The following is a 24,732-nucleotide window of genomic DNA, read 5'->3' as shown; positions in this document are numbered from 1 at the left end:
TATAATGCATTACATAGTATATGAAATTTTATTAAAACAAAATACCAACACAATTGTAATTTTTAAATTGTAATTAAAAAATTAAAATTATATTATTGTTTATATATATATATTGCATATTTAATAAATACAATATTTGATAAATATGTTATACATTTATTTATAATCTAGTTGATATGTAGGTTAGTTATACATTTTCATATTTAATGTTACAGAAACTAAACAAATGTTTGGTATTTTCAGATATTTGATTGCCACAATAGTGTATTTGCATCATTATCATTTGGCTTTTCTCAGCAAATAATGATATGCAAATAAACATTATTATTAATCAGCATAACATGTAATTTGATTGTTTTTTACATGACTGACAGTCCTAGTAATTATATTTTCTGTAATTAATTATAAGTGGCTGGAAGAATCTGATCTCATTTCAAATGTTCCCTGATGATCACATGTCCCTCTCTGTAATTCTGATTGGCTGTCTACAGTTGAATATATTATCTCTCTCCTCATCTCTCAGCCAATCAGTGGCCATTTGCATAAACAGCAACTTTATTAATTTTAAAATAGACCTCCCTACATTTCTATGTAACCGACCGATCCTAAAGAAAAAAATAGATGATGAACATGTCTAAACAGTCTATGTAACCTGAAGCTGCCAAAGTGAGGATGTTACACTGATATTACTGTGGATATGCGTTTAGATGGCAGGCTTTGAGCGTTTTACTGCACAGAAATATGTTTGTGTTATTGTCTAGCCGCGATGATAGAATACTCCAAGTTACAGCATGCGAGAGAGCGAGCGCCTGAGCGAGTAAGTGAGGAAATGTAACAGCATTCATGATAGATTTTGTTTTCCCAGAGGCGTCTGCTGTGAAACTGGGAGTGGAGACCAAGTGACAAGATTAGAGCCCAACAAAAACCCCCTTCATGTGGAATAAATCTACACGTCAGCATGAGTTTGGCGAATTCAGGAAAAGAGATACTTTCTGTAAAGTCTGACAAATGAATTCCATCTATTTTTACACAGAGAAAAATATACAGAAAAACACCGGCTGTGTGTTAAGCGAGAGCACAGTAAATCTGTGCTGTAGCCTTTAGAGTTGTGAGATCAAAGAGCCACAACACAACTATCGAACCCAGTCTTTATTTATATACATCTGAAGAAGCTATCCATTAGTAAGCGAACTTTCCAGTGTTAATCTATTAAAGATTTATCACTAGCAAAGCAATTTATCACTTTGGTTTTTGATTTTTTTGTAATTTTTAAATTGTAATTTAGAAATATGTTGTTTATCATATATATAATTTATATTTATTTTATAAATTATTTATATTGCATATTTAATAAATACAATATTTAATAAATATACAAATTTTACATTAATTCTTACATTTATTGTGTATTGAATGAAATATAATCTGGTTGATATGTAGGTCAGTTATACATTTACATATTTAATACATATAAACATTTTATATATTTATTTATTCATACATTTATCATATATTGTATAATATATAATCTGGTTGATATGTAGGTCAGTTATACATTTACATATTTAATACATATAAACATTTTACAAATTCATTTATTTATTCATACATTTATCTTGTATAATATATAATCAGGTTGATATGTAGGTCAGTTATAGTTATGTACATATTTATTGATAAAGAAACTAAACAAATGTTTGGTATCTTCAGATATTTAATTGCCACAATAGTGTATTTGCATCATTATAATTTGGCTTTTCTCAGGAAGTAAACATGATTATTAATCAGTTCTAAAATCAGCATATTAGTATGGAAAAATAAAACAAATCTGTAAAGCAGTATATTAGGCTGAACTTAAAAAAAATCCAACAAATCAGCATATTAGAATTAGAGAAAAAAATAAGCATATTATGATTAAAAAAAAAAAAAAATCAGTAAATTAGCATAATAGAATAAAGAAATCAGCATATAAGTATGAAAGAAAAATCAAAAATAAGCAAATCAGCATATTAAAATAAAAAAATTATAAAAAAATCAGCAAATCAGCATATTAGAAATAAAAAAAAAAATCAAAATTCAGCAAATCAGCATTTTAAAATAAAAAAAATCTGCAAATCAGCATATTAGTATGAAAAAAATCTGCAAATCAGCATATTAGTATGAAAAAAATCTGCAAATCAGCATAACAGAAAAAAATCCAAAAATTAGCATGTTAGTATGAAAAAACAGCAAATCAGCAAAATAGAATAAAAAAGTAAAAAATCAGCATATTAGTATGAAAAACAAAATCTGCAAATTAGCATAATAGAATAAAAAATAAAAAATCCGCAAATTAGCATATTAGTATGAAAAACAAATCAGCATAATAGAATAAAAAATTCAAAAATCTGCATATTAGTATGAAAAAAAATCAGAAATAAATTTTTTAGAAGGATTTCTGAATGATCATGTGAGTGAAGATGCTAAAAATCCAGTTTTGCATCACAAGAATAAAAATATACTTTCTGTAAAGTGCATATATACATATTAGGGGTGTAACGGCACACAGATGTCACAGTTCGGTACGTACCTCGGTTTGGGGCTCACAGTTCGATACAATTTCGGTACAACAGGAAAAAAACAACAACAAATCTACTATGCTAGGTTTTTTTTTTTTCATTTATTTTGAACAGACAATAGTACAAATTACAATTTTTTCCACCTAGGTGTGAAAATACTAAATATTATATCAAATTATAATGTAAATATATTAAATAATTATATTATTTAATTAATTATAATGTAATTATAATTTATTAAATAATTATATTACTTAATTAATTATAATGTAATTATAATTAAATATATATAAAATATGCAGTACATAGATTATATACAAGGAATATTTATGATTTAGTTAACAGATAAACAAGGGAAAAAACAGTGCGACACATAACGCAGCCTATATATGCTGAGTTTCAGTTTATTTTGTGACAGCAAGGAAACTCAAATGGCAGAACCCGACATCGTATTTGTTTTCTTTATTTTACAAAAGACCTTTTACATTGATGCATTATTAACAAGACAGTAAATGAAAGTGTTTTCAGTTGATTTTGATGGTATAAGGAAACAGTTGAAGTAATACAGTGAACCAAACATCAGTGCGCCTGCCTCACTGTGTCACTGTTGTAACGCCACTGAAGTACAAAGTCTATAATTTACATAATAAATCATAGTTTAGCATTTGGATACATCGCAAATATGGAAATATTATGCAATATCTGGATTCTGGTGCCGAATGAGAGAGGTAGGATACAAGAGCACAAAGCTCCATTTTGGTTGATGTGAGACAGTTGAGTACGCAAGCCTTTAAAGTAACGTTATACTCCTTTGTCAATGAGAGACGCGTTCAGAATCAGCACATGATCACTGTCTAGTGGGCTGTTTTTTTAAGTGCGCAACTCCTGGCATTCGCTGTTCTTCTGTCGGCGGTTATCAAACAGAGTTGCATTACTGCGGACGCCCCCTTCTGGATTGAGGATGAATTGCCTGTATTCGTTGTAAGGCCTCATGCACCGAACCGAGATGCCCGTACCGTGACGGTTCTGTACGAATACATGTATCGTTACACCACTAATACATATGTATTTTAAAGTAATATTTGAGCTTTGTTCATTTTAAAGATCCAATGCATAACCAGTGTACACAAATGCAAATCTCTATCAGTAAACCTGTAATACTAACACTAATGTTCTGTCAGTGTACTTCAATACTCAAGAAAAACTCTAAAGAAGCCTTCTGTTGCTATGACTACTTGTGTTTATAAGCGTGTATTTGCTGCCATATGCATTCTGATTAACATCGACTGTGTAATATTATGCAACGTTACACAAAATGTTATATATAGAACCAAACTAGTAGTTTATCTCCTTTCCATGAGCCTCCCTTTATCTTTTTCCCACTGCTGAGGTTGAAGCTTTCATTAGCAGGGTCAGAGCTCCATAATCCACACCCTGCCATCCATACAGTGATTGCTAACGCTCAGCTATCCTGATACACTCAACTATCACACTGGAGGTTTAAAGATTCATTGAAGGCAGCTCTCAGGTTCAGCGAGCAAAGAAAAGCTCATTGGCTCTGACTAATAGGTCGCTTTCCTTCAGCACAAGCGCTGAGAGAACAAAGAGAAAACACCCACACAAAGAGGCGTAACGCTGGCTGAAACGCTTCCTGCGGCCGCCACGTGTGTGTGTTTGTCAGCTGAAGCTGCCAGCGCTCTAAACACAGCGTTGAAGTGGCAGTTATGAGACCATAAGCTTGAAATGAGCTCGTTTCATGTAGTAATTAAGACGTATGAATCTGTTTGTTTGGTGTTTTTCTGACAGATACTGTATGTCTCATTCTTTGGCTTACCTTGAAGACAAACATCTCCCTCCTGAGGATGGCTAGCGTGTTGAAACCGCCGTCGCAGATGTCTGGTTTAGCGTTGGGGTGCATTGGTTTGTCGCCGGTCGGTATTCGCGGGGGCCGCGTCTGCCTGTCGTTTTTGCGTGGATCTACGGGAGGGTGCGAGCGGGCCGGCGGGACCGTCGGTAGAGGTCTTGTAGGCTGAGGAAGTTTATCTGGAGGTCCTGAAGGGACGGAGAGAGACAAGAGTTATCAAACACCAATTGTTTACTAGTTTCTAGTGATTTTTATCACAATTAAGGGTGGTTGTAGTTAAAAACCTCCTCAAAAATGTTTTTTTTTATCATGATGCTGTTGTATTTTATTGTATAAAAGCAAGCCTAAAGGGGTTTTAGAAGGTAAATGCCATATATACAAATACCCCTTACCCATTGTACAACTGATATGTTTGGTTATTGTATTTCTGTTGACGCTTTTATAAAGACATCTAAAAAAATTCAATAAGTATTTAAATTAAATAAATAATAAAATGAATAATTCAACTGAAAAAATATTATTATTATTATTATTATTATTATAATAAATGTTTAAAAAAAGTCAAATATGAAAACAATTCATTATTTCTATAATTAATTTATTAATGTAATATATAAAATTACATTGAAAATTATTATTATTATCATTATCATTATTATTATTAGTGTTTAAAAACAATTATTTGTAAAAAAAATTATAAAAACACGAAAATAATTCATTATTTATATATTTTTAATTATATATATATATATATATATATATATATATATATATGAAAATATTATAAAATGTATGAAAATAATTTATTTATTTTTCCATAAATTATATTTTCATAAATTATATTAAATAAATAGTGAATAAATAAAATAAATAATAAAATGAAATTAAATTCACATTTATTATTATTATTATACATGTTTATAAACAATTATAAAAATATTATTTGAAATATTAATTATTTATTATATATTTTTCATGAATTAGATTTTCCTAAATTATATATTGTAGTATATATGTCACAATTATTTTACATAGACATACGAAATAAGGATTTAAATAAAATAAATAATAATAAATTAATTAAATAATAAAATTAATAATTGCATTGATTTATTATTATTATTATAAATATATTTTAAAATTATAAAAATATGATTTAAAAAATATGAAAATAATTATTTATTTAGATAGTTTTCATAAATTACGTATTGTAGTATTTATATCACAATTATTTTACCAAGTGATATATTTCATTAGCCTAACTAGCAGTTTATGGTTATTGTGTTAATATAAAATTTATAAATACCTCTTACCTATTGTACACTGGATTATGTTTATTTATCATATTTCTGTTGTCACTTTTATAAAGACATATCAAGAAATCATTCAATAAGTTACAATTGAATAATTACATTGTAAAAAATTATAAAACCTTTATTTATCTTTTTATCTTTAAAATGACTATTATTTATAATTTTTTCATATTTTATTTTATTTATATTGTAGTTTATATATCACAATTATTTCAGCAAGCATATTTCATTAGCCTAATTGTAGTTCAGTTTATGGATATTGTGTTAATATAGAATGTATAAAACTGATCACAAGTTATTTTTACAGCTTTGACTGCCCATCCAACAATTTGTTTTGTCACTACTTTTTTTTTTTCTTTTTTTTTTTTTTATATATTATACATTATAACATATGATTTTTATTATATAATATATTAATTTTATTGTAATATTCTGAAAATAAAGGAAACAGCAGCTAGATAATTTTGGTGACCTCATAAATCGGTTTTATAATACTCATCTGGACCATTGGTATAAAAAAAAACGCTCATGTGCTCTTGCATCAATTATAGTCCAGCATACACCTCGATTATCTGTGGACTCATTATCACAGCCCAGCAGACGGCTGACCCGTGCTGAACAGTTCAAGCTGTTAGCACAATGAACTGAGACGTCAGATTTTTGGAAGAGCCGACAGAACGCTACGAGCCCGCAGATCGAGAGGTCAAGAAATCCTCGGTGAGAATGAAAGGATAGGTGATTAAATGGAGAAAATAATGAATGATTTTAAGCATGAATCAGGCAGGAGGGCGGCCTGACAGGATTAGCCTTCTGGAGATGCGAGCGGCCCGCAGAACCACAGAGAGGAGTGACTGTCTGAAATCAAATCTCCTGAAATAGAGCGAGGATTACAGCCCTTCACGTTACATAACGCAGGGCCAACGAAACAGAGATCTGCTCTGGTGAGACTGATGGATATTGAGAGAACGTGGTCGGGAATGTGTGCGTGATACATGAGATCTACGAGTATCTCCACCCTTGGTGGTCTCATCCTGTGTCAGGAGGAGGAAAGAGGAAGACCAAAGGGACGGACGTTGGACCGGATCCAGGAAACAGGATCTGAACATCTCAGGAACGTGCATTTTAGTGTTTTTCCGGATGGGGGTGGAGGAGCAGAGGGAAAAATAAGGCAGTGGATTTTTATATTTTACGAGGAAAGCGTCAATGGTTGCAAGGGTGGTGCTATGTTGTTGCTAAGGGGTTCTAATTTGAGCTACACACTGAAGTTTAATATTTAGTGTTACACTAGGAAAAAAAGGTGTAGGATTTACTTTGAAATATTTTTCCAAAAAAAAATTCACAAATAACTACAAAAAATGGCAAGAAACTATGCGACTTTTTTTTATTTTGTCTTTTCAGAATTTATCAATTCAGAATTGTGAGATATAAGCTCCAAAATTGTGAGAAAAAATTCAATCTCAGTTGTGAGTATTGTAATATGTAAACAGAATTTTGAGGGAAAAAGTCGAAATTGTGTAATGATTTTAGAATTCTGGAAAAAAATATATAAATTATGAGAATTCTGCAAAAACATCTAATTCTAAGAAAAAATGTTGAAATTCTAAGATGATTTTAGAATCCAGGGGAAAAAAGTATAGTGTAAATTGTGAGAATTCTGGAAAAAAATTCTGATTATTCTGAGAAATTCTACATTGTAAGATGAAAACAGAATTCTAAGAAGAAAATGTCTACATTGTGAGAAAAACATTCTGATTAAAAGAGGTATAAACTGTGAGAATTCTGCAAAAAAACCCTGTAAATTGTAAGATGTAAACACAATTTTGAGGGGAAAAAAGGTATACATTGTCAGAATTATGCAAAAAAAATTAATTAATAAATTGTAAGAAGTTAACTTAGAATTCTAAGAAAAAAAGTCTAAACTGAGAGAAACTTAGAAATCTGAGGAAGAAAGGTATAAATTGTGAGAATTCTGTGAAAAGAAAAGTTTCAGTTGTGAGATGTAAACACAGAATTCTGAGAAAAAAGTGCAAAATTGTGAGACAATCTTAGAATTCTGAGGAAAAAAGGTATAAATTGTGAGAATTCTGCAAAACAAAAAGTAAACTGTGAAATATGAACTCGGAATCCTGAGGAAATAGTCTAAATTGTGAGACAAACTTAGCATTCTGAGACAAAAAGGTATAAATTGTGAGATGTAAACTCAGAATTCTGAGAAATTTCTAAATTGCAAGATAAGCTTAGAATTCTGAGAGGGAAAAAAATTCTGAGAATTCTGCAAAAAAACTAAATTGTGAGAAAAAAAAAGTCTAAATTGTGAGACAAACAGCATTCTGGGGAAAAAAATTTAAATTGTGAACTCAGAATTCTGAGAAATATCTAAATTGCAAGATAAACTTAGAATTCTGAGGGGGAAAAGTATAAATTATGTGAATTCTGTGAAAAGTCTCAATTGTGAATTCTGAAAAAAGAGTGTAAATTGTGAGATAAGCTTAGAATTCCAAGTTAAGCCGCATTTACTTTTTAATTCTTTCGTTATGTGGCAGACTCAAGCTTCCATGAGTGACACAATAAATGAAACACGAAATGAAAACGAAAAATTATTTGTACACTGTAGATAAAGTAATGAATTAAGTGTGTTCTGTTTGAATCTTACCGTAGATCTTCTGGATGCCCTGCAGATCGTCATGTGGCAGTCTGAAGTTCTCTGTGTCCATGTACTGGTAGAAAGGGGCCATGATGGCAGTGGGGTCGTTGGAGTGCTCCAGGCCTAGCGCGTGACCCAGCTCATGTACCGCCACCAGGAAGAGGTCGTTCCCTGTATACACAAAACACATACAACAGCAAAGTTAAACACTGAGACATACTGTAGCACACATAAAACCATTTAAAAAACTGTTAATTATTAAGATAAAAGTACCAGTGAGAGTTAGTTGCTGGTGCTTTTTAGTCAAAAACATGCTGTGGTCTGATTCCTGAACCAATGATTCTTGAGTTGATTCATTTGAGCGAATCAAAAACACATTGTCAGTGTGAACTTTGTAGTCTGACTTCCAAATGAACAACTTGTCATTTTTTAGTGAATCAAAATGAACAAATGATTCTTATGAGCAAGTTCTTTTTCAGCGTATCAAAACAAATGATTTTCACAAGCTAAGTTAAAAACATACATGACCACTGTAGTCCCATTCCCAAATAAACAACTCTTTGTAGCCATTTTTATGTGAATCAAAATATACAAATGACACTTGTAAGCTATTTTTTGTCGCTTGTATCCAAAGTTTCTAAATGAATGTAAATGTAAATATTCTTTTTTTGTGAATGAAAGCCAACAAATGACTCATATGAGCTAATGAATTAAAAACATACAGGGTGACCATTGTAGTCCTGTAGTCCAATTCTAAAATGATCAACTCCAACAAACTTTCATTCAAAGCAAATAAATGATTCTTATGAACCATGAAAGCAAACATATGACTCTTACAGGTTGGTTCTTTTTTCAGTGAATTAAAAACATACAGTATGACCATTGTTGTCCTCTAGTCCATTTCTAAAATACTTTTTTTTGTTTTGTCTGTTGGTTCATAAGAATCATTTGTTTGCTTTAGATAAAAAAAAAAATTTCATTCAAAGCAAACAAATTATTCTCATTAACCCGTTCTTCGTACCAAATTATAACCAAACAAACTAATGACTTTTATGGACTGGTTCTTTTTTAGTGAATCAAATTGTATGAATTTTTTTTTTTTTTTTAGTCAAAAAAGTCAGAAAGAAAACAGTGCAACCCTTGTAGTCTGATTCCCAAATGAATGATTCTTATAAGGCATTTTTTAGATCAAAATGAACAAATGATTCTCATGAGCTGTTATTTTTTTTCTTTTCAGGACCCTGTCAACTACCTACTTTTTCTTATGTTTTTTTAATATCCTGTTTCATATGTCAAATTACATAAACAACATGATTTATGAACATCATTTCATGTTCACTTCAAACAGTACTATTTTAGAATTAGATTTGAGTAGTAATAATAAGTAGTTGAACCAAATTGTGATATTATTAGCTCACACATGAGCTCTAAAATAAAAAATTCCACTAAATTTACAGCAAATGTGTCAGAGCGCATAATGATATGTCAGAATCAAAGCTGCTGTCTGCCTGTGTGTGAGTGGTTGTTTGTGTGCGTAATTGTTATCCATCTCTGTTTCCACTCCAGAATAACTCATCCAGAGTAACCACAGCTACTGCTGGGATTCATTACAGTATGAACCCTGTCACTACACACCCTCACATCAAACATCCACGCAGAGCATCTTCCCTCTGTGCACAAATGGAAAACCCCACCCTGCTCGGCCCGTGATGGTTTGGAGCGGGACTTTACGCCATAGGCCACAAAACAGTCCAAACACCAAAGTAAAACAGATGCGACGGAAAACGAGGACCGCAGAGGACAGAGCGGCCATGACGGCCACATCAGCAGCTACAGACAGACAGGTCTTTTCTCTTTTCCTTTCAGTTGTGACTCACTCTGTCTCTCTATCTTTTTCGCTTTTATCCGCTGACACCAATGAATCCGACACATTTTTTATTCAGTCAACTTGTGTTTTATTTAAAGTGCTCAGCGCAGGAGACGCAGATCAAATGATGCGTTTTGCATTCCTGGATATTTCGGTCTATTTCAGTGCACGGAACGTCGCCCTGGAGAATTTGCCGGCATCGAAGCTGACGGCTCCGAAACGCTCCAAAATACACAATTGACCAAATGCTACTGAGCAAACAAAACACACGAGACTAGTTACAGTTCTGCTCTCAGAGAAAAATATTAGTTTGGTAGGGTATTAGAAGGAAACAAACTGTACGTACAGTACACAACACAAGCGATATTAAGAATTTATGTGTAACGGGACAGCGGGAATGTGAGAATGAGATCTGAAGAGACTTTGTAGTAGCTTTTCTGCATAAATCATCCCTCGCTGTTTACACCACGACTGTAAATGACACTGAAATTACTTAAATATAAGGAAGGATCTACAGACATCTGGGTTCTTTTGAATTAAAGGGATAGTTCACCCAAAAATTAAACTGTTTTCCAATTAAATGATCACAGAATTTTCATTTTTGGGTAAAGTGTCTCTTCAAGGCTGGGTGTGACCACCCAGCAACCAACATGCTAACAAGCACTCAGAACATTTAAGCAACCATATGGCCATGGCCACCCCAAAGTAGGCAAAACACATTTTTATTTTGTCATAAAATGTAAAAATGTAGTTCATTCATGCTTTCTCCACGGAAAAAGTGGATAAAACCAGTGCAAGATTTCCACAGAGCAAGGCCAGTATAGTTTGATTCCCAAAAAAATGATTCTTAAGAGTCGTGAATCAAAAACACACCATGCGCCCAATAGCAACTATGGTTGCAAGTTCCTTTGTTACCAATAGAGTTCAATGGAATTTGCAACCATACAATGCCTTTGGGAAACGCACCTCAGAATAGTTCAGTTCCTGAATGACTCTGGTTCAAATTAGTCAGTTCGCTTAAAAAGAGTGCAACCATTGTTGTCTGATTCATAAATGAAGCCATTTTTTTGACACTTATGAGCATTTTTTTGTGAATCAAAATGAACAAATGATTCTTATGAATCAATTTGTTTAGCGAATCAAAACAAACCTTAGATAACAGAAAGTCCTACGAATGTGAAACAACTTGAATTAGAAACATAGAGCAAGACCAGTATAGTTCGATTCGCCAACTATTGACTCTTATGAGTCGTGAATCAAGAACGCATGGTGTTTCCATTGTACTTTGGAACAAGACCAGGGGTTCGTTTTCCAAAAGCTACTACAGTTGCAAGTTTTAGAGTTCACTGGAACTTACGACAGTAGTTTGTTAATTATGTCTTTTGGGAAACACACCCCATAATAGTTCAGTTCCTGAATGGATGACTCTGGTTAAATGAGTCAGTTCGTTTTAGAGAATCAAAAAAAGTGCAACCATTGTTGTCTGATTCACAAATGAATGACTCTTAAAAGCCATTTTTTGACAATTATGAGCAGTTTTTGTGAATTAAAATGAACAAATGATTCTTATGAATCAAAACAAGCCTTAAATAACTGAAAGTCCCACGAATGTGAAACATCTTGAATTAGAAACTTAGAGCAAGACCAGTATAATTCAGTTCCCCAAACGATTGACTCTTATGAGTCGTGAATCAAAAACGCATGGTGCATCCATTGTACTTTAGAGCAAGACCCGGGATGCATTTTCCAAAAGCACCTAGTCGCAAGTTTTGTTGTTACCAATAGAGTTCAATGGAACTTGTGACCATAGTTAGTTAATAATGTCTTTTGGGAAATACACCTCAGAACAGTTCAGTTCCTGAATGAATGACTTTGGTTCAAATAAGCCATTTTGTTTTAGTGAATCAAAAAGAGTGCAACCATTGTTGTCTGATTCACAAATTAATGATTCTTACAAGCAATTCTTTTTGTGAATCAGAATGAAAAAAGGATACTTATGAGCAGTATTTTGTCAAAAAATGCTCATAATCAATGCTCATAAATGCTCAAAATAAAAATGAACAAATGATTCTTATGAATCAATTCTTTTTTTAGTGAATCAAAACCAACAAATACCCAAAAATGAAACAGCGTTCCCCAGAAAATGTAAAGTCCTATAAATCTGGATCAACTTGAATCAGAAATGCAGTGTAAGACCAGTATAGTTCAATTCTCCAACAACTGACTCTTATGAGTCGTAATTCAAAAACACACAGTGGGTTCAGTGTACTTTAGAACAAGTCCAGAGTTGCAGTTCCCAAAAACAGCTAAAGCTGTAGCTCCTTCATTACCAGTTGTGTATAGTGCAACTTGCGACTACAGTTAGCTAACGATGCTTTTGGGAAATGCACACAAGAATAGTTTGGATCCCAGATGAATGACTCAAATTAGCTAGTATGTTTAAGTGAATCAAAAGAGTGCAAACACTGTTGTCTGATTCACAAATGAATGACTCTTACAAGTCATATTCTTTCTTTCTTTTTTTTTTTTGTGAATAAGAATTAAAAACTGACACTTGTGAGCAGTGTCTATGTGAATCAAAATGAACAAATGATTCTTATGAATTAATTATTTTTAATGAATCAAAACAAACAAATACCCAAACATGAATCACTGTTCTGCAGAAAATAGAAACTTGAGGATGACTAATATGATGACACATTTTTTTTTTTTTTTTTTTCAGGTGAACCATCCCTTTAAGGCACGATATAAACATCCATCAACCACATAGCACCATGCTCAGGCCCAGCACTGCAGTTCTCCCAAGATGCTCCTGCTGAAGTTCAATGCAGAGCAGCTGTGTTTGAACCATCACGACTCTTACGTAAGACCTAAGACCCTGATTAATTAGCAGGCAGCTGAAAGGCAAGTTCGTAGATCAAAAAGAGGCGAAAAAAGCAAAGTGATGGGAAACAAAAATGGGAAACGGACATGAAAAGCCTTTGCTCAATTTGTCAAGTCCACTGACCTCAATCTAGGAAATTACCTTATATTCACCCATGCTGAAATTGTACATGTCCAAATGCCCAAAAAAACATGGTAATACCACCGTACTTTGATATGTACTATGGTACTGAATAACTACCATATTCATATAAGACTCCAACTCCAAAGTTCTTTAAAAAAAATCTGATTTTACCATGGTAAATGTCCAAAAAGTAAGGTTATAGTGTGGTACGTTGATATATACCACAGTACTAAATAAATGCCATGGTTTTTCCATGGTAAATGTCCAAAAAACATGGTAATACCATGATGTCTTGATATATACCATGATTACATTCATATTTAAATACCATGGTATTTATATGGCATTTTGAAGAATACTATGGTAAATGTCCAATAAAACATGGCAATACTATCGTAAGTTGATATATAGCATGGTACTGAATGATTTCCATATTCATATACCATGGTAAATGTCCAAAAAACCATGATAATACTATTGTACCTTAAGATATACTATAGTACTGAACAATTACCATATTATATAATATTTACATGAAGCTTCAAAGTTAAGAATAATATGATTTTACCATGGTAAATGTCCAATAAAACATGGTAATGCCATGATACTTTAATTTATACCATTGTACTGAATGATTATCATATTTATATACAATGATATTTACATGAAACTAAAAAAACCCTTAAAGAAATATTATTTTACCATGGTAAATGTCCAAAAAGCAATGTAATAGCATGGCATTTTGATATATACCACAGTACTGAATAAATGCCATGGTTTTTCCATGGTAAATGTCCAAAAAATATACTGTGATTACATTCATATTTAAATACCATGGTATTTATATTGTACTCTACGGTGCTTCAAAGAATACTATGGTATTGCCATTGTAAATATCCAATAATACATGGCAATGCTATGGTACGTTGATATATACCATGATATTGAATGATTTCCATATAAATAATCATGGCACTCTAAGGTACTGCAAAAATACTTAAAGAATACTATGATTTTACCATAGTAAATGCTTGCTAAAAGCATTTTCTGGACATTTACCAGAACAGGACCATGGTATTCTTAGACGCACCTTGGTGTATCGTGTATATACCATGGTACATGAATTTCTGTACTAACGTAAGTTTCCGAATACCGTAGTATTACCATCTCTGTACCATGGTACTACCATAGCACATTTTGGAAGGAAATGAACATTGCATTATCATTGTATACCATATAATACCATGGTACATTTTTGTGTGGGACAGAGACACGACAACTGGTTCATGTACATCATGCAGGAGGGAATTAGTAAAATGTGTCTATGGTATTTTCTCTCTCTCTCTCACACACACACACACACACGCGTTCTTTCTGTCAGTTTCACTTGTAGTGAAATGAGCGATGCCTATTTAATCCGCATGATGAACTTCCTACTCACACGGCCTGACACACACACACACACACCAAACTCCAGAGACCTGGGCTCTGATTACAGATGATGGATCCATCCGCTTAATTCCAAACACGAGATGGGAAATGTCGAAGTGGATCATCCCACACCGCTGAATGATTGACAAGCGTTTCTGCCACGTGCAATGCCAGGAAATGATTTTCATAAGTGCGAACGGCTTGATGAACTTTCAGGGATTCATTAGCCTTCAAAGGATATGACATCACTGAGAGTTTCTCAAGGGAACGGCGAGCGATTCAGAAGGCAAGAACGTGTGAACGTTTGTGAAGCGGAGGCACCGGGCGTCTTCTAAACACGCTTCCACGCACACAAAGACATCAGTCAGGATGCCCTCGGGGCACGTTACACCCTTTTTATATCCCATTCGGATTTCCTCTCTGCTGGAGGACAAACGTCCTGTTCAACTAAAGATGGAAAGCACTGAGGTCAAGAACTCCTGTTTATTAATTTACCTTCATTATACTGCCTTCCTCTTTATAACCTGGCCAGTAAAATGCTAAATCTGTTTCTGCGCTCGTGTAAAGCTATCGGTGACCCACACTTACGGCCTTGTCAACAGGATTTCAAAGAAAACAGTAAACGCCCGAGGCCTAACAGGTCTCTTTGAGAGAAATGCCTTTCCAGTCTTTTATTTTCCCCTACGATTTTTTCCTTCTGAGCCGTAGTATCTATTATATCACTACCATCACATGGAGATCATGAGCACAACCATGCAAAACAGTTATAAAGGTGTGAATGTTTGTTTCAGCCAGTGTTCCAGTTTGATGTGTTGCTGTTGGCTTTTTAGTGAATTGAGCCTTTCTACTTCATAAGGACATGCAGTATTTTTGATGTAGGCTAAATTAGAGTTCAAAATAGAGCAGAACAGTAGTCCTCAAAATACTGGATGAGAAAAAAAATTGTAGTACAAAAATAAAACGATGCCAGTATTACAAAAAGTGTATAAATCACTCGTTTTTCTCAAGAAGGAGAGTCTGCGTCTCTCTCGCCTCCCCCGAGCCCACTGAGTTTTAACACACCTCTTAAAGTGTGTAATAGTTTGTTGGGGGGTAATTGAGAATGAATATGGGGGGAACTCATTTTAAAAAGTAAGTTAACAACTCACACACGTAGATATAACGACTTTGTTACGTCAAAACGTCAAAATCAGCAAATAAGAGTAGTCAGCTTGGTAAAATTTAAAGTAAACCTTCACGTAGGGCTGGTCGATATAAATTTCCTCTGTCACACAACCACTAAACAGTGCTGTGAGCTCCAGTGTGAAGCGCTTAAATTCAGTGAAGAACACAAATAACTTGTCACAATAACAACTTGTCACTTAACAATACAGTCAGAAGGCTTTTTAATCTACAAATCATCATCATTTACCATAGATTTACTGTAGTAGCACTAATTGCACCATGGTATTTGTGTCAGAAATGTGGGTATTTGTGTCAAATCTTATTATATTATTAATGTAGACATGTATTAGATGTACTGAAGGAGTAATGGAATATATAATTACAGTTTTTTTTTGTGATTAAGCTATAGCATTTATGCATTTATACTACTGTTTTTCATATAAATGCATAGAAACCATATTACATTTTTAGCATGGTATTGAGGTGCTATACTTGTGGTTTTAACTGTTGTTATCATGATCTAAATGTATGGAAGACCAATGGTTTATTAAAAAAAAAACCCTCAAACAGTCAGAATAATTAAATTTTATATAAAAATGGGGTCGCTGCAATTTTTACCGATATTATTGATTTTAATAATGAACATAAATCTACTTCTGCATCCTCTTAACTCAAGCTACTATCAAATGTGAAAAAAAATGAAAAAAAAAAAAAAACACGTTATATTATTATTAATATAATGAGGCAACACAAACCTGTTTCTTGATTTGAAACAATAATACTCATCAGAACATGTAGAACTAAGCAATTACTTTTTCTTATTATTTTTAATTTATTTTGTTAATGAAAAATGATTGGAAAAGTGTGAATAGGAATTCAAAAACGTTAAGCGTTTGTCATGTTCTGACCATAAATAATAGTTTAAAGCCATAATTGACCATCTGGTTTTTTTACAACTTTCACAATGAAGCACAAATCTGCAATTAAACTTAAAAGAAATAAAAATTTGACATTTATCGTGATAATCATCAATATCGACTAATTTGAAAAAAAAAAAAAAAAAAATCATAATTTTTTGTCTATATCGCCCAGCCCTACTAAACAATATTTAATATATTAAGATATTATTAATATATTAAAATAAACATATGCAATAAAAAGAAGAAAATAAGGAAAATGTTATATTTTCCACCTTTAGTATGTGTTGTTTTTAATTAAAAAACAGAGTTTGTAAAACACCTTAACTCTGAATCTCAAATTAAAAACTGAGTTGTGGTTAATTATATATTTCAAACCCCATTTTATTTTTTTTTAAAAAGTCTGTAAACAAGTAGATTTGTCAGTGTAAGAATCACCAGCATTTTTTTACCCCCAGACTATAATTGGTCCATTCTGATCAGTGCTGAGAAAAGTAGCATGTACTATTCAGCAATGCTAGCTACGTGCTACTTTAGCAGCTGTGTGCAAAATTATTTACACCTGAATAATGAAATTGAGAAACCACTGAATTGAAAACACAGCAAGCATAAAGGCGTTACACTGACTGACACTCAAACAAAAATCCATAAAGAAACACAATGGCAACTTAGCTTCGCAGGTGTACTATTAACAACAAAGAGTCTCATTGCAAACCTGTTTTTGCAGTATATAAAGTAGTAAATCTAACTAATTGATGTATTGTATTTGCTTAAAGCACAGTAAATGTTTCACATTCTCATAAGTCGTCGTACATGCGAATCTTGCACAAACTTTTAAAAGCTTTTCAAGTGAAATACCTCTCAGACCTGTTTCATGCTAATCAACACTCTTGCTCTATTTCTCTTCTTTACACCCTGCTAACACAAGTCATTGCACCCTGCTAGAAAACCCTACAAATAGACCAGCTTAATGCTATTCTCCACTAACCAAATTTATTAGAGTTTGCTAGCAAACCCTCGTTTAACATTGCTCTCGCACCTCACAAACAAACCCTTGCTGATTCTGTCCTCCGCAAACAGATTTTGCTAAGAACACCACGCTAACAGTGGAAAAATCATTACGGTGGAGCATAAAAACAGTAGGCCTAGCGGTTAGCATCCACACAGCTCATAAAGCGCACGCAGTTGAAGTGCAAATCAGACGAATCCCATCTGAAATGCTAATTATGGACATTATTAGTCTTCATTTCAACATGAGTGGTGATTAAAAGCATGGGAAAGTTGAGAACAAGAGGGCTTTTGTTAGACCTTCGAGAAGGCCATCGCTGAGTAATTGGATCAGGAATGGAGAACGAGGGCACGGGAGAGACGGGGAGAACGCTGAGTGCTCGGATTCCTGGCGTTCTTGTGTTACCCGTGGCTGATTCCAGGAGAGATCAGGTTCAGGTTCATTCTTGGGTGTGAAGAAATGAGCCGGTGCCCATGAACAGATGAAGCATTGTGGGGAGAACAGCTGCTCGGCCATCTCTCTTTTCCCTTGATCTGTCCAAAACCGCCTCTTTTCCTCTTGTTCGGCTCTCACGTCTAGACTTACGGCCTTTACTTTGGCTCTACCGCTGCTTTTCCTGTTTCAAATTCAGATCTCTATCCTGACGATGAATATGCTGACCTTGAACACAAACCATCTCAAAAACGCAGTGCTATTGTGGAATTGTTATGCTTGCTCATGGTTAAGGATTTGTTCAAATATTAGATTTGTCATAAAAACTGAAATTGCAGTAGTGCAATTATCAAATCGCAAAGGCTGCAATGTAATTACAAAAATATATTCTTTTGCCTGCGTTTGGGTCCTATAATGTGCTTATGGTAACTCAAAATGTGCCAACCAGCTTAACAAACTTACATTATTAATATTGTTCTTTATTCCTTTTTTTTTTTTTTTTTTTTTTTTTTTTTTAAATATTCTTACTATTTTTTTTATTAATATTAGTGTTTTTGAACAATTTACTAAAAATTTTGTATTAGTTGATAGATAAACAGACATTACAATTTTACTAGTGATAATTATTATATTATATTATATTAATGTTTAAAAACGTAAAAATGTAGTATTACATATTTACATTTTTAATATTGTTTTTTTTATTAATTGTATTATTATATTAATTATTATTGCTGTTTTTTATTAATATTAGTTTTTTAATACAAAATTGACAAATTATTTTATTTTGGAGTGGAATATTACAATAGTAATACATCTTGTTTTGTTTTAGAATTTTACTAGTAATAATAATGATTACATAAGTAATTATATTATACTATATTATATTGTATTGTATTATATTATAGTAATTATTATAATTGTTATATTATATTATAATATTACTTAATGTTTAACAATGTAAAAAATAAGTAAATATAAATACATATTAGTATTGCATATTTACATTATTAATATTGTTTTTATTAATTGTATTGGTTTCTGAATATTCTTACTATTTAAATTGATATTAGTTTTTTAATACAACTTACTACAATTATTTTATTTTGCAGTGCAATGTTATGATAGTAATACATCTTGTTTTGTTTTATAATTTTACTAGTAATAATAATTATATAATTAGTTATTAAATTATATTACATTATATTCATTTTACTAGTAATAACAATTATTATATAATTAATTATTATATTATATTATATTTTATTTAAAGTTTAAAAAGTAAAATATAAGGAAATATAAGACATATTAATAATGTAAGTATTGTATATTTACATTATTAATATTTTTTATTAATTTTATTAGTTTATTTATATTCTTACTGTTTTTATTGATATTAGTTTTTTTTAAATACAAAATGTATTAAAATTATTTTTTGCAAAATAAAAAATTTTTAATTTTACTAGTAATAGTAATTATTATATAAATACTTATTATATAATATTATATTATATAATATTATATTATATTATATTATAAATAATCACACATTTTTGCCAAATTGTGCAACACCACAGACAACCATTGCAAATTTTATTGCGATCACAATTCTTATCAGAAAAATTAATAGGGTAATACTCATATTAACTTAACTATTATTATTATTATTATTATTATTATTATTATTATTATTGTTTTTTTTACTACAGACATACAGTAAGTGTTAACTTAAAACATGTAGATTGTTGAGTAACTTTTCTAAGCGATCAAATGTACAATTTTGACCTAGACAACATCCTGAATGGACTTTCATCTGTCATAGCCTTGTTTTTGTTAGTGTCAAGTTAAATATATCAGTATTTCCAATACATTTTAATGAGAATCCATATTTACAAGCTCACTTTTATACCAAATTCACTGTAAAACTGCTGTAAAACTCCCTTAGAAGAAGCAAGACACCATCTAAGGCAGCATTTCAAGACTCCTTTGAGTCAATCTAACAAGGGATGAATAAAAACATGCTGGTACTGAATCCAGAGGAAGTGGCTTTGAGACAGACACTTGCAAGAGAGAGGAGAGATTAAGGACTGTATTTAAACACACACACACGTCAAGTTATCCAAGCCTTACTCACAATGCTGTGTGAGGCAAATTTTGAATGGAAAGAGAGGGACAAAGTGAGAGATGGGGAGCGAGAGAGGCAGGCTGTGCTGGCGGAAGGTGCTGCTGCTACCCACATGGAATGCTAATGCTCCAGTCGGTGGGTGAGTGCCTATTTTGAGAGCAGCCCTGGTGTGTACCAGCGTGAGTCGCTCTCCTTACACATACAGGATATGGATCACATACAGTACAGTCCGCAGGCCATTCAAATCATATATTGCTTATTCATAAATGCTAATTCTGACATATACTGTATTATATTAAGTGTGTGCTTTAGTCTCTTTGGCTGCGGTTTATGATTGTCTGAGTATGTGATGACATCACAGGCCGGTCACATGGCACATTGCATTCCCAACGTCGGAAATTCCATAGTTGCGAGATTCCAAGTGGAAAAGTGGAAAAGGGAAAGCACTGACTTCTGTAGTCAATATTATCTGATGCACTTTATTCTTCAACATTTTTGGAAGTGAATTAACAAAGTGATTACGTTTTGATGTCATCAGGAACAAAGCCGCACATGCGTCTGTTTTGCCGTTATGAGAGTTGCCATAGAAATGAATAATTTCTGAGTCTAAGGATGTGAACAGCTCAGAGTCTCAGAGTTGTCATTTCATAATTACAGTAATTCTGACACAATGTGAAAGGAGCAGCTTCAAGACAACATAAAAACGCATTTGCATTTAACTTCTATAACGTGTATTCAGGATTTGATTGCGAATCTTCAGCAAAGATTTGTTGATGTTATTTTTTTTCTGCCATCATATATTTCTTATATTAAAAAAATTAATAATATACACCAGTATTTAAGACTGTAAGATTTTGAATTCTCTTATGATTTTGATTTATTTCATGCTTTTGATATACTTGATGAAAAAACTAAAACAGTATTATTGAGAAATATTTGTAACTATCTGTTGTCCGTCTGTCTTTCCATCCATCCATCCATCCATCTGTTCGTTGTCCGTCCATCTATCATCCATCCTTTATCTATCTATCTCTATCTATCTATCTATCTATCTGTTTGTTGTCTGTCTGTCTGTCTGTCCATTCATCCATCTATTCATCCGTCTGTCCATTCGTCCTTCATCTATCCATCATCTCTGTTCGTCGTCCGTCCGTCCATTCATCTATCATCTGTCTTTCATCTATCTATCTATCTATCTGTGTGTTCATTGTCTGCCGTTCATCCATCCGTCTGTCTGTCATCAATGTCCATTTGTCGTCTGTATGTCCATCCATTTATCATCTGTCCTTCATCTATCTATCTCTATCTATCTTTGTCATCCGTCCGTCTGTCTGTCCATTCATCCATCCATCCATCTGTCCATTCGTCCTTCATCTATCTGTTTATCTATCTATCTCTCTATCTATCTGTTTGTCATCTGTCCGTCTGTCTGTCCATTCATCCATCCATCTGTCCATTCATCCTTCATCTATCTATCTATCTGTTTGTCTGTCTGTCCATTCATCCATCCATCTGTCCATTCGTCCTTCATCTATCTCTGTTTATCTATCTATCTCTATCTATCTGTTTGTCATCTGTCCGTCTGTCTGTCCATTCATCCATCCATCTGTCCATTCATCCTTCATCTATCTATCTACCTATCTATCTGTTTGTCATCTGTTTGTCTGTCTGTCCATTCATCCATCTATCCATCCGTCTGTCCATTCATCCTTCATCTATCCATCATCTCTGTTCGTCATCCGTCCATTCATCTATCTGTTTGTCATCTGTCCATTTGTCTGTCCATTCATCCATCCATCTGTCCATTCGTCCTTCATCCATCTATCCATCTATCTATCTATCTATCTATCAATCAATCAATCTATCTATCTATCTATCTATCTATCTGTTCATTGTCCACCGTACATCCATCTATCCATCCGTCTGTCATCCATCTGTCCGTCATCTGTCTATCTTTAGATCATTTAGGCCTTTCTTATGATTAGTCAGTCAACAAGCAACTCACTGACTGGTCGATTTTGAAAATGCCATTTTGCACATCTCTAATCCACATTCCTGCATACACACACACCTCTTTCTCTATGCTGATAGCCAACTGACCCATGTGGATTTGCAAAGCAAAACTTCCTCTTCACATTTACTTTATCATCTCCACTTATCTTGCCAGTTATTCTCTTCCAGCAGAGCTTGTTCTTTACACAGCTTTCAGATGTTCAGATGTTCCTCCCTCCCAGCGCTCTGACACGAGCCACGATTCCTGCCTGCTCTTGTGAACGGCCCCACACATATCACTTAATGTGTTCATTAGAAATGTAGGTGAAATTCTTCAATTATTTAAGCATGTCTCCTGATTCACGAAACAATCAGGGCACTCCTCACTCTTGATTGTTTTTCTAACCCGGCAAACCTTGTCTCACCCTGATTTGGGTGAGGGAGAGAAAATATCACTCTGGAATTTTAATTTCCTGCATGAGTGCAGCCACATGAATGTTCCATATTTTCCACTGTAGCCGATGTTATCGCGTCAACATAAGAGCGCGAAAAACTTCAAAATCTGCCGGAATCCGTGTTTGCCTGTGCGTACCTCTCCCCGGGGACATTTTGCGGAAAAACAAAACATTTGCTGCTTATCTTCTCAAGAGTAATAAAGTGCAGGTATGGTGCCTGTATGAGTAGCTAGAAATATTACAGGTTTTCTTGTTACATACATGTTCTTGTGTGCTGAAGGCAGATATGAATTGGTTTTTGAAGATGTAAAAAAAGATTTAGCCTATTTGCCTATTATTTAAAAAAAAATGGGGTGTCAATTAACGTTAACATATTGTATTAGTTTTATTAATTTTTAAATAAATATTTTAAAATAGAAAATGTAGTGCCTTAATCATTTGCTTTAATGCAATGACAATATAAATCTTTTTATTACATTTATTACTTGTTTTATATTTAATTTAATTTATTATTTTCTTCTTTTAATATTTTTCTTTTAATTTATTTTGATTAAAATGACAAAAATACACATTTTTCCACAAATTTCTTCACAAATTTAGCTGCTTTAAAATAAATATAATTCAAATCTTATGCAAATATTTATCATGTTTATATTTTATTTATTCATTAAATTTAGTTATTTAGCTATTTATCATATTTACAGAATTTGAGTCAAATTCTGACGTCAGAAATCATGAAAAATCATTTATTGTAAAAAGTGCAATACAAATAATTTTAAATTAACCTAAAAATGTTTCATATATTAAATATACTCATCTAAAAATATATTAAAAAGCTAATATTTGTATATAATATTTGAATTAAACATAAATAATATATTTCATTACAATTCATATAATATGTTTAGAATTTGCAACAATATAAAGACAGTTATTTAATTTGGGAAACATCTGTATAATGTCACAATATTTTATTTATTTTCATTAAATGTATTATTTATTTTATTGTTTCATTCATGTAATGTATTAATATTTATTTTTTATTTTATTATTATTATTTTATTATTAAAATTAGAAAAATAAGGCCATGTTAGCTAAACCTTGACTACTGATTTGAATTCACAACATTTTGGTTCATCTTAAACCCCTTCACCACAACATCCATAGCAGAAGAAAAGAAGCTACACAGCTTCATCTGTTCACAGTTTTGGTACTAAAGTGCAGCTGTGGTTGTAAACAAATGGTTTTCTCGCTCTATTCTGTGCATTTCACCTTTATCATCCCAGACAATCTCTCTTTCTCTCAGCCTAGAACGAGACCAGGAGATTGTTCATGCTGTGAGGTCTAACTGCTTTCCTCCACACGTACGCACACATTTCCACAGCCCGGCCGTAATGTTCTGTGTCTATTTCTGAAACTAAGCAGGGCGATAAAAGTGAAAGAGAAGGTAAGAATTTGAAAATAGCCAGAAAATCACATTTTTCTGTGTAGTTTGTCCCCTTAACCCAGACTAAACATCTTGTGAGCTGTGTCCCCCTTATTACACTCCAGGATCCTCGTCACTTACTGCTTTACACACAGGCTGACCTACTTACAGCTGAACTCCCTGACAAGACAGCAAGACGGAGGAGAGGTAGAGAGGATGTCCACATTCAGAGAATGGAACTGTCGGCCCACGTGAGGCTTCAGAGAGCTGTAATCCCTCAACAAAACAAACACAACAACTGTGCCCGGCAACGGATCGCCACCTTCCCGGCAACAGGCAGGGGACTGATTTAACAGAGGCACAGAAGTGTTGTCTCCTGTTGACTGTTTGTGCTTTGTGGGTGTTTGTGAGTATATGCAAGTAGGCCTATTATTGGATAGATGGCAGAAATGGCAACAGTTTGAAATGTGGTGAATGAGAGACACAGATACCTAAAGGCTACCTATAATAGCAGGATGGCAAGTGCAG

The 24,732-nt window shown here is 33.0% G+C and overlaps 1 protein-coding gene and 1 long non-coding RNA gene across 2 annotated transcripts in view; one reads left to right on the top strand and one right to left on the bottom strand.

The window, feature by feature from the left end:
- Positions 1-24,732, bottom strand: part of LOC127155397 (matrix metalloproteinase-16-like) — an 80,803-nt gene that overhangs the window by 23,026 nt on the left and 33,045 nt on the right. Inside the window, 2 exon segments of the mRNA XM_051097555.1 lie at positions 4,393-4,610; positions 8,389-8,550. Of these exon segments, the coding sequence (XP_050953512.1) occupies positions 4,393-4,610; positions 8,389-8,550 (380 nt within the window).
- On the top strand, positions 9,850-24,444 carry LOC127155398 (uncharacterized). The gene is made up of 4 exons (XR_007825592.1): positions 9,850-10,223; positions 12,969-13,109; positions 24,085-24,225; positions 24,330-24,444. It is a non-coding gene; the product is annotated as an uncharacterized LOC127155398 (long non-coding RNA).

This window comes from Labeo rohita, chromosome 24 (genome assembly GCF_022985175.1).
Source record: "Labeo rohita strain BAU-BD-2019 chromosome 24, IGBB_LRoh.1.0, whole genome shotgun sequence".
Classification (NCBI taxonomy): Eukaryota; Metazoa; Chordata; class Actinopteri; order Cypriniformes; family Cyprinidae; genus Labeo; species Labeo rohita.
This window is presented reverse-complemented; position numbering and strand designations above follow the sequence as displayed.